We start from the raw sequence: 12,313 nt of genomic DNA, 5'->3' as shown, positions 1-12,313 counted from the left end.
ATAAATACAACGTTTTTAAAATCTAACGAGGCGGAAGTGAAATACCTTCTCCCCTGTTGTGGTGCAATGGGGTTTAAATATCAAAAATATATATAAAAGAAGATATTGACTGACTGACTGACATATCAACGCACAGCCGAAACCGCTGGTCCTAGAGATGTCAAATTCGGCACGTAGGTTCCTTATATAGTGTAGAGGAGCACTAAGAAAGGATTTTTTTTAAAATTCGCCTCCTAAAGGGCTCAAATGGGGGTTCAAAGTTTGTATGGGGAAACAAGATTAGTTTGACTATTTTATACTAAACTTCACAGGAGGATTCCTAAAGACATTTGACTAAATACATGTTTCAGGTTTTTTGAAAATTTGACCCCTAAAGGGGTGCAAGGGGGGTAAAGCCAAAAACACAATATGGGTATCGTTTTTATGGTTTATCGGGTCGCTGAGCACGATAAATACTATTTTAAAATCTAATGAGGTGGAAAAGTACCCCCTGTTGTAGTGCAATAGGGTTAAAATATCCAACATAGTCATAAGAGGAGCACTAAGAAAGGATTTTTCAAAGTTCACCTCCTAGCATGATAATTTGACAGGGACAGGGACAACTTCACAGGAGGATTCCTAAAGACATATGACTAAATACATGTTTCAGGTTTTTTGAAAATTTGACCCCTAAAGGAGGTAAAATTAAAAACACAATATGGGTATCGTTTTTATGGTTTATCGGGTCGCTGATCACGATAAATACAACTATTTTAAAATCTAATGAGGTGGAAAAGATATTTTCTCCCCTGTTGTTGTGCAATGGGGTTAAAATATCCAAAATAGCCATAAGTGTAGGTTTAGTTTTTATCTATACTTCTGGTTCAAGATTTCAAATTGACACGGAAGTTCCTTATAGGAAGGATTTTTCAAAGTTCACCTCCTAGCATGATAATTTGACAGGGGCAAGGACAGGGACGGGGACGGGGACGGGATAGGGTTAGGGTTAGGGATAGGGATAGGGATAGGGATAGGGATAGGGATAGGAATCGGGATAAAAATAGGGGACGGGGACGGGGATAGGGATAGGGGAGGGACAGGGACGGGACGGGGATGGGAACGGGGACAAGGATACAGATAGGGACGGGGATAAGAATAGGGATTGGGGTCGGAAATTATTCCGGTCGGCAATCGCTATCTAGGCAGTGTAAAATGCAGGTGGCTCAGCGGGGAGGGATTAGTAAGTAGGCATCGGCGAGTATCCTGCATCCGTGATAACTATTATATTCAATGTGCTGTAAGAAGATCGTTGTTTGCTTGCCTTTTATATGTTTACATTTGCAATAAGTATAAGCAAAATGGAAAAAATTGTAAGCGATAATGCAAGGAAGTACTTTTTACCCTACCGACCATAGCGTCGAGATACTGGCTATGTGGGTTGTATGAAGTTTCCCCAGTATAAATATTTATATAGGTAAAATACATACATATTCGTACCTACTACCTACGCTGTGGTCGCTGTGTAACAATTCTACAATCATTGCAAGAATTTCTTTTAAAACAATAGTAATATGTGTAAGGTACAGTCAGCCAAAAAGCAGTGTAAGGTTCTTGGCTGACCGTACAGCAAATAGATCAGTTACAATGGCCCCCCAGTCGAGAATTGCCCCGCTTTACCTTAATCGAAATAATCGCGGACAGATGTACCTACAAAGAAACCTACGGATCCAAATGAAAATCTTATTTTTTTGTAAACGTTTCAATAAGAATACTTTTATTACGCGGGCGAAGCCGCGGGTAAAAGCTAGTGATAGATAAATAACGCTAGGGGTACCATTGATTCATATAGTAGAAAGCTGAAAGATTCGCTAACTAGAGATGAGCTTTTGGTGGCTCAGTTGGTAGAGCCCTCGAGTTTCTATCCAGAAGCCGTGAGTTCAAGTCCCATCCATGGTAGTGATTTATCCCCTTAATTTAATTATAGTCATGAGTTTACAATATTTTAGTCGTATCAAACAAATTTCGACGATTTCGTAAGCATTTTGGGAGAACACTTTAATATTCTTTAAAGAAAATTGCAGCAAGGACCAACTTTTGTGACGGATCACGCGAAAACTATAAGAGCTAGCACTAAAGTGTTAATGAGAGATTTGTAGTAAATTTATTAGGAATTATTTCGTTGCTACACGTTTTTTCTGTATCTTCAACGGTTTTGTCAATAATTTAGAAAAACCGCATTTTGGGCTCTTTAAGGGAGGGTAAAAGGGTGACGCAGAGGGGGGAGGAGTAGGGAGGGTTGATGAAAAATAAGTTCGGCCTATAGTGTACATATCCCAATTAAAAAAATATCTTCCATTAATTATGCCAAAATTTTCATACATCACTTTCCAGGAGCAACGTACTAAGTACTAAAGGGTAATAATACATAAATAACTTATTTTGACATTGTTGATCCAAACTAATATTTTTGATAAAAATATATGTAATAGAGTATAAAATCGCGATTATTATATGAAAATATAGTAGGTGTCGCTAACTCGTATGTGGTAAAAAAAAATTATTTAAAACATAAATTTAAAAAAAAATGTGCTTAACAAAAAGTCAGGAAGTTCATTTTTTTTTAATTGATGTATCCCTAATATATCTATAAAATATCCAAAGAACAAGTCAATCGGATACGCGGTTTTAAAGAAAAAAATAAAAAACAAAATTTCTTTTTTTTAATTTTTTTCATAAACGGAAATAGTTTGAGGCATAATATTCAGTAGTAGTACATGTAGTAACAATACGAATAATCCTGCATATCAATATTTCATATTGAGCCAGGGGCGATTTTACCATGGCAGTCCGGCCAGGCCCTTTTGTCACATTGTGAAATCTACATGACTCAGAATTTACATCGATTTAGACGATCGTTCCACGTCACTAACCAATAATCCAAATCAATCTAACCCGACAGTTAGACTCAACATGGATAAAAATAACAGCATGCAGTTGGCACCAGACGTGGACAATCTCAGCGCACATAGCGATGTCAAGATCGAAAAGAAACTGCACGAATCAAGCCAGCAGCGTCGATTTTTTAAGTCTGCATATGAGTCAACCGGCGGCATACCGACGCGCACCATGCAGTACGTGTCAACCACCTATTTATGTCGCACGCAGGATCCTGCGCAAACGCAACGCAAATAAACATCATCAAAGGGACGACGGAATCCGCACGCCGGTGCGCAAAACAACTGCCATTGTCTACGGATGGGTTATTTTCGCAAATAGAAGCTTACAGGGTTCGTTATGCGAGTTGGTTGCCTTGCTGGAGCAATTGATGGACTAGTGTATCATACATTTTGTTTCCAAGGATGGGATGCATTAACGTAACTACGAGCGAAACCTCGAGCAGTTGAAACTTTAGAGGCTTAAGTGGGTACTCAAAGTTTACTTGTCTGGAGAGGCGCCAAATCCCTGTTGTATATTTTTTTTGTTAAGATCCTTAATTAATGCATCACTAAGAACTCCTACTGCAAGTCACGTTTAGGGTACATTATTTATATTTCCAGATAATATGTTTAGACTTAAAACGGTTGGAAGACAGCAAATTAAATGTATTATCTGTTTCTCAGATATAAATACCTACTGAAATGATAAATGTCTATATTAAACAACCATTAGCGGTTTTCCTGCCAGTTATGTATTAAACGTTGACAATAGCTAAGTAGAAAGTACTTCGCGGGTCACTGACCGGTTCTTTTGAAATATAATACGCACGTAATTACATAAGTAATCGTGCGCAATGAAATTCAAGCGTCTAGCCTATGAATAAACGCTAAAAATGACCTATACGTTTTAATAAGGATAATAAATAAGACCAGAATAAAATTACTAATTCATAAATAGAATACAGTAAATAATAAAGGCAAAGTAAATAATAAAATATTTGCAATAGGTGCAAGTATTTTCCATTTGATAAATAAATAAAAATATGTCAACACTTCAGTAGATCCAGATTTTTAGGGAGAGCTTGAACCTAATAATGAAAATAAATTTAGGTAGGGAAAGATGCATTTGAACCCTTTAGCAACTCATCCCATTGTAAGAATTCCACACTGCTCAAAGAGAAGTGTCACCCTTCCTTCCAGTAAATTAAAATAATAATTCGACTTGACTGATGGTTTGGAACCAGTCCTTATCTTATCCTGACCATATTATGATGTTATTAGTCAAGACAAACAGTTTGTAGTTACATCTAAATAAAAAAAATAGTACTTGACCTCAAAAGGATTACAATATAAATACATCTTCATAAAATTGAGCTATAAAACCCTTTATTACAATAAGAAGCAAACTAACGTAAAACGTGCAAATTAGATGTAAATAGCTACTCTATGTTTAATGCTTAATTCTCAGATATGCAGTAAAATTAAATTAACTACCAGTACGTATCTGTATACATTTTGAGCTATGTATTTCGTAGACATTTTGTTGTCTTTGCTAGGGTTTTATTGGCCCAATAGTGGTCTTAATCACACATAACATAATAAAATCAAACATCTGTTTAGTCTTTTTTAGTCTTTATAGGACTTATAGGCACTCTAGGTCATTACTTAATACAAATTCCCAGCATCCTAATTGACTAAGTAGTTAAACTGTAAATAATAAAGAAATAGTAGATAACAGGTAACTGCAAGTAATCTAACTAAAATTATCTGTATGGTAGGTATGTTAGAACATACCTTAGATAAGATAGTATCCTTGAACTCTTACGGCTGCTTGTAGGTCCGTTTTGTTTCGTGGGATAATTAGGCTATGAGAGGGCTATTCTTCATATATCTTTCCAGATATATAATCAATTAGATGCTAAACACGGACCATAGTCCGGTGAGAACTGGATGACAAGTATAGTGGTCTAATAGTTTAATGAAATTTATAAAGAAAATAATATAATTAGAAAAAGTACTGACCTTTCATCCTCATTGGCGGTGGCATTAGGCTCCTCCTTGCCGTCGCCAGTGTCCCCCGCCGCCGGCTCCTGGGGCACCTCCGCACTATCACACGCCACGTTAACACTGCTCATCACCGAGCCACTGATCGCGTGAGACACCACACCACTCACAGGGCTTCCGAAACTCGAACTGTCATGGTTGGCCGGGTAAGCTGTCGAGCTCACTGGCATAGACACCACTGGCGAATTAGTCCCGGACACCGTGGATTCGACCGGCGCGACGCTGCTTTGCGACATGACAGGGACGACCCCGCCGTACGTGAGCCCCATGCTGGTCTGGGATTGGACGACGTTAGGGTGCACCGGGGCGCCCATTACCGGCATCGTCTGCTGCATGGACATGGGAATGTTCTGGTGGGCCAATGACACTTGTGGCACGGCTTGCCCGGGCACGTATTGCACGCCGAGCTGGGCAGGTTGCTGCGGCAGCATGCCCTGCTGTGCTATGTGCTGCGGCATCGTTGGGGCGACGGTCCCCGGCTGCATGTACATTGGATCTGAGGCGGGTATCTGCATACTAGGCTGATTCCCGTCTAGAGTCATCTGCATATTCTGAGGCGCCTGAGCCATCATCTGCATGTTTCCTTGAGGCACATTCCCTTGCTGCGGAGCAATATGAACAGGATTTTGCTGCTGCTGGCTGGCTAGGCTTTGGAGATTCGCAGGTAACGTCGACCCCTGTGGCTGGTTGGCCATAGGCTGAAGATTCGAAGGTAGAGTGGCACCTTGCTGTGATGTGGCAATACTTGTCAGCACCTCTTGTGGAAGAGTTTGCCCCTGCTGGCTCATCTGTGATGGCTGCGTATGGTATTGTGGAACGTTGTGCTGAGGCTGAACCATTTGAGGTTGAGAAGATGGCATAGTGGCGTTGATCATGGCTTGAGTTGGTTGCTGGTTGACCGGCTGATTGTATTGCGGTTGGACACCAGACATGCCTTGTTGTTGTAATTGTGGGTGCATCTGCACTTGCTGAGGCTGTGATGGCAGCTGATGCATTTGAGTTTGCATTTGTGGCATCTGCTGGTTGCCTCCAGTCAACTGAGTTGGCATTTGCATTTGTTGTATGTGATTAGGTATTTGTTGATTTTGAAGAGCTTGAATTTGTGCCTGACTCGGCATATGCTGGAGCTGGGGTTGCTGGCCTCCCATAGGTTGCTGTCCTGGTAAATGATGTGTCTGTGCCATGTTTGGCATCTGAGCCTGTTGCATCGGGTGCAATTGCTGCGGGTTGGGCTGCCCTTGCATTTGCATTTGCTGCATCTGTTGCATCTGAGGCTGCTGTGACTGTACTTGGGCCATCTGTGCCTGGTTAGGCATGCCTTGCATTTGGGGAATTTGCTGTTGCATTTGTTGCATATTAGGAATTTGTGTTTGCGGTATGTGTTGATTCATTTGCTGCATTTGTTGATTAGGAATTTGCTGCATCTGCTGCGGCATTTGCTGGTGCATGGGAATCTGTTGCATGGGAATGCCTTGTGACTGAGAAATAACTTGTTGCAGTTGGTGCTGCGGGAAGCTCTGTGGAATTTGTTGCACTTGCTGCTGCTGTTGTGTAGGCTGCGGATGGCCCTGCGCCGGATTTTGCATAGTTATATGCGTCATACTCTGTGGGTGTTGTTGAGCCACTTGCTGATTATTCTGCATAGTTTGATTAGTTAACTGCTGAGGCTTTTCTAAAGGAGGCGACTGCACTGACACTGACTGAGCGACAGGGAGCTGTTGCTGCACAACATTAATAGGCTGCGTCAACGACTGACCAGGGGAAGCCATAGGGAATTGTTTCTGTACATTTTGATCCAGTTGTTGTACAACAGGAGCATTACCTTGCATATCTTTAGGCCCTCTATTAGTCAGATCATTACACATGTCATCATGTTGACTATCATTTATCACAACACCACTGTCCGGAGCTTGCAACGAGTTCTCTGTAGTGTCCAAGTTGTTATTCAATGTAATAGGAGGATTCTGTTGAGTCGTGTGATCCAAATAGTCCATACACATCCACCGGCCTCTGCGGAAAGGCTCCGTGCTTTCTATTTTAACAACTTTAAACCTTTCATTCCTAACATGTTCTTGAATTTCTTTCATACCTTCCTGCGGTTTCGCATTCCCTATTAGATTGATGATGCTGCCTGAACCAGCGTTGGTAACACTAACGTGCATGTCATTCACTTCAGAGTTATTGCTATTTGGCACGGATCCTTGGTTGGGCGCGGGCTCCTGGCCGACAATGGCCAGCCCGTACTGCGTGCTGGTCGGGATGACGGGCGCGCAGCCTAGCGACGTGCTGCTCGCGTTGTAGAACACGTCGTCTTTCGAGAAGGTGTCCTCCGAGTAGCTGGGCGTCTCATTCTCTATGTCGGTCACCCGCGAGATGTCGTCGGTGTGAGATTCGTCTAGATCGTCGGCCGAGTCCTCGCCCGCATCAGTGCTCACCCGAGACCCAACTGTCACACTGGTGATCTGAAACGAAGATATTTTCCTTGGGTTATGGGCGGCTTGAAGACTTGTCGGGTGAGTCACTCCCTTCTCCGACTCGTTCAGCCGAAGAGATTCACTTGTAGTGCGATGGACGACGTTGTTATACTTGTTTTTTTCACTACTTTTATGTGACTTTTGAATCAGATTGTCAGCCATTATGCCGTCCGAATCGAATGACTATCTAAAGAAAATTTCACTGTTTATTGGCTTCAGAGACATTTGACAGACTTTTCAAACATATACATGTAATATAAAACCATTGTACACTCACAATTTCACAAACACAGTAATTTTACTATTTAAAGTTCTTAAAATTCATTAGTAAACACACACAGTTGCGAACATCTTTCAGACGGCAGCAACATGGCGGCCATTTATGCGCAATGCATTATGGTTGACAATTTGCAGTAGACTATAGATATTCTAGAATTACTTTGAATCTTCCCGATCTATGGTCGCTAGATGGCGTTAGGATAGAATAAATTAGGTCAATATTAAATTTGCAATTTAATGCCAATAGCTTTTAAAAAATATACAAAAAATATTCACTAAAACAGTTTATCACTGCATGCTCTTTAAAATAAGAAAAAGTCATAAATTCGAAGTTTTTGTATCAACGGGTACAAAGTACGTGAATTTACTTGAATTATTTATGCTTACCTTAGTATTTAATATGTATTTTAATAAGAATGCGATAAAAACACAAACAATAAACATTATCTCACATTTTTAGGTTTCTGATTATGCGCCATTGTGAAGATATAACATTGCAAAGTTGGTGAAAACAATAATCTACGTTTTATTCGTATGTCTCAGTGTAAATAAGCGCCACTGCACAAACATACTTTTATATTTCATTGAAACTATTTTAGTATTTAGATTCTAAACTAATTATAAGTCTAGAGCGATGAGTGATATAACTAGGTATTGCAAGGGTTTGAAATCCCAAGACATCTTCTCGTAGTTCAGCCACTCCACAAAAGGTGGCGCTTATTGAAGTACACAGATTAGTTACAAATATTGAAAACAGATAGCGTTAGCTACTTCGGCAGAGTTACCTGTCAATCCTTTCATGGAAAACAGATGGAATATCCGGGTGATCCCGGGTAAGAGCAATTCTTCGTATTTTTTTTCTGTTTATTCTCGTGTTAGGTTTAGGTACCGACGTACAATTTATTAAGTTCATTTTTCACTCCGTTATGGGATGTCGGAAGGATTTCAAAGTCAAAAATCAAAGATGGCGTCTTCAATGTATGGGATATCGGTCCTACATCCGATATAGGATCAGATAATGTGAAAACGCATTAAGGGCTTGACACACAGTTGCAACAGTGCCTACATGGTTTAAAATAGGTAAGTATCAAGGATTATTTATACAATCGTACCTCGATTTTTTAGCGCCACCTATTAAATATGTATAATAACTACACTGATAATGCCTACATTTTTTTAAATATGTATTGACGTGATATCATGATTTTAAAACAAAGAAATATGTCATTTGTCCTTAATGAAATCGTTCTTGGTAACCCATACAACCATTTCAGTCGCAAAATCTTCAAATCAGTAACTAACTGTCAAATGTGACATAACGCGTGGTAACGTCGTGCAAACAATGCGACCGTATTGATACAATAACAAAATGTAGTCGTCGTGTGCACTCGTTACGGTAACAAAATGTGTACGAATTTGTGGCTGTCAATGTCACTGTCAGAATGACTTTTAACGACACTTTATTAGTCGACGTTTGCACACATAACGGTAACAACATGTGGACGAATTTGTGGCTGTCATTGTCACTGTCAGAACGGTTTCTGACAGTGACATTGACAGAATTTGTACACACATGTGTAGGTCTGATTACCGAACTGCTCCTAAACCACTGTATCCGCAAATGACAATCTGAAATACGAAGGTTTCTCAAACTGTCTTGTGAAGTTGTGGACTGGTTGCTTTGAATCATTTAAATATGAGCGAATTAAATAATAATAAACGACGACGACCATTTAAGCACTCTTCGACATTTTATAGAAATGTGGGAAAGTTAAGAAAAGTGCAGAATGATAATACAAATAGATAAGCACTTTATAGTTACTTAATGTATTAAATATATAATTTTTAATTCTTATTGATAAAAATGAAGTGTAGTGTTGCTTTACACAATAAAAGTAGGAATCAAATGAAATAGAGTATTTACTGTGATATTAATAGAATTTCTGTTGCGCAATGATAGTTTTTTTCAGTACAGATGCTGCTTTTTTTAACGCAGTAGTGCGAGCAAATCAAGCAATGATTCATTTCTTGTCTGGTCGAAACTCTTAGCTTAGATTTAGGTACTGAAAATCGTCGTACGATACACGTGCGAAAAGGACATTCACAACTCGTGTCGATTTAAAACACTCCCTTCGTTCGTGTATTAATTTATCGCTACTCGTATCGATTTTCCTCTTTTCCGCACTCGTATCTACAAGTATTTTGTTTGGGTTACAAAAAAAAACAGATTATTTACTCTACTACGTTTTATTTATGTCTCTTTAACATTACAAATTTGTAGACACTTATCTATACAAAAATCTTGACAAAAGAAGTACAGATCGCTGAAATGAATGTTGATAGTAATATTAATGAAGACTACTTCAACAAGTGTCAATTGTGAAATGCCGCAAAATACTAGTTGCTCTATAGAAGACCATAATAATATGATCCCCGATCCTTTACAACCCAGCAGCTCGGTACGCACGTTACAATTTTTTTTAAATCTTCTTTAGTGAGGGCAACTGAGTACGACGGCATATTTAATTGTTTATAAAGTTTGAGGATACCTGGAAAAAAATAATACATGAAGCCATTTTGAAAATATAATAAATATTCACTGCTTTCGGTCACGCGTGTACGCTGCGACCATTTTGCGACCGTTTGTCGACCGTTTGGTGACCGTTTGGCGACTGTTTTTTACATGGAATATTACCGTCTTAATCCATATTTTAACAACTTTATTGGTTTTCTAGGCATTATTTTTATTATTTCAGTATAGTATATGCACCGGAGCACTAAAACTTCACCAATCAATATACATAACACGCAAACACCGAGTAGTCAATAATATTATTACTGGTTAAACTGAGGTAAATTGATGGCGCGTTGATAAATTTAGACTTATTTTATGAAATCACTCGAGCAATTTAATTAGCCCATATTATATTACAAATGCAAACAATATTTATCTTTAACAAATTCTTACGCCATTACATTTTAATGTCAAATGATTTTATTTCTTTTTTACTTTGACGTTTCTGACAGTCGCCATTTGAAAAGAATGAAATGAACGAATGATTTTGGGAAAGTAGTCGCCAAACGGTAACAATGTGTGCACGCGTAGTGCACACTTCTGTCACTTCTGTGACCATTTGTGCCTGTTACCAATCGTCCCCATTTGGGTCGCCGCGACTAAACGTCGACCGCGACCGCGACCGATAGTGTGCACGGAACAAAACATCCAGCGAGCTATCGGACGTCCATGCGCTGACGACCCCATTGTCCAGATTCCCGTCCGCGGTCGAAGACCTGTGTGTACACAAAATAGGAGGATTTGCGTAGGAACGGCGACCGATTATGGTTATATGGGAAGTATATATTTCTTTACATATTGGGTAGATATGTAATTTTAAAGCTCGATGGACATAAAAATCTACCTCTAGATTGTACTACAATGTACAATGTACCTTTCAATAGGAATACCACGTATTGCGGCGGAATGCTAGAAATAACGGGAAACTCAAGTAGGGTTCTAGCGAATATGGCCATTCATAGCGTAAGTATTGACGACCAATTTAGCTAGGACTCTTACAGCCACTTGCACCAACGAAAACGGAGGGTGAATCCGAGAGTTAACCCACCATTTTATATGGAATTTGACAGATGACAGCCCACTAACCCTTGAGTTAAGTAAAGTTGTTGGTGCAAGTGGGGCTTAATGCCCTAACAATCACGGTTCGTGAGGCGGTGAGGGATGTTAATATTTTTCAGTAACTAACAGCTACCAAAAATAAAGTGAGTCTATCAGCTACAAAATACATCGTTATTGTATTACATAAAGGCCGAATCGAAAACCAAAAAAACCGAAATTTCTTCATTAAGTGGCAAATACCGATATTCTCATTCAAGTGGCAAATATCTTCAATATTTGTGGTAGGATAAGCTATCCTATGTGTGTGATATGTTGCGAAGTGAAATACAATAGAATAGGTGACTGTTTCTTTCGATTAAAACAGTACTAGGTAATTAATTAGCTATTAGTTAGATTTAATTAACTTCCTATTTTATTTAGATTAAAACAATTAAAAGACCATTTACTACACAAGATATCATGATTTAGCTTCAGCATTTGAATCATTGCTACGTATTTAGCTAGTTAAATATTAGCATTACAAACTAAGAGGACTACCTACACAATTAAAACATGGCTGGTGTTCTTTAGGATAGGTAAGATTGTTACACTAATTAATTTTTAATTTTTCAAATCAAATTGTTCTTTTCTTGTTTCGTTTTAATAACTTATGTTTGTTATTGTTAATTAGCAACCCAGTAAGAAAGAGCGGTGTCTCTTGATATCAGGTATCTTGTAAGTATACTTAAAAAGAGACACCAACATGAATATTGTTAAGTTCTGAAGGTAATGAATAAACCATTTTTTAAGAATAAAAAATGCATGACTTACGTGTAGGTGAAGATTTGCACAAAATCCGCAACCGGAGGCACCTCGGGATCTAATGCGCAGCGCCCCGACCCCAGCCATTACCTACAAGGTCTTAGATTGAAGCCGATTTAACCATCCCCACCAATCCACTCCTTAAA

General features: G+C 39.1%; 1 protein-coding gene across 9 annotated transcripts in view; it reads right to left on the bottom strand.

Moving 5' to 3' along the window:
- The window catches only part of LOC125225340 (PAX-interacting protein 1-like), a 194,384-nt gene extending 182,106 nt beyond the window's left edge, over positions 1 to 12,278 (bottom strand). For 3 of the 9 annotated variants that reach the window (XM_048128998.1, XM_048128999.1, XM_048129003.1), the window contains exon 1: positions 4,938 to 7,845. In XM_048128998.1, coding sequence (XP_047984955.1) covers positions 4,938 to 7,615 — 2,678 coding nt within the window. In that variant the 5' untranslated portion in view covers positions 7,616 to 7,845. Of the gene's footprint in view, positions 1 to 4,541; positions 4,623 to 4,937; positions 7,852 to 8,119; positions 8,238 to 12,176 lie in introns of those variants that run through there. The other 6 variants (XM_048129004.1, XM_048129005.1, XM_048129000.1 and 3 more) reach the window with 5 other exon arrangements.
- Positions 12,279 to 12,313: the final 35 nt, after the last annotated feature.

The sequence above is a fragment of the Leguminivora glycinivorella genome, chromosome 4 (genome assembly GCF_023078275.1).
Source record: "Leguminivora glycinivorella isolate SPB_JAAS2020 chromosome 4, LegGlyc_1.1, whole genome shotgun sequence".
NCBI lineage: Eukaryota > Metazoa > Arthropoda > Insecta > Lepidoptera > Tortricidae > Leguminivora > Leguminivora glycinivorella.
This window is presented reverse-complemented; position numbering and strand designations above follow the sequence as displayed.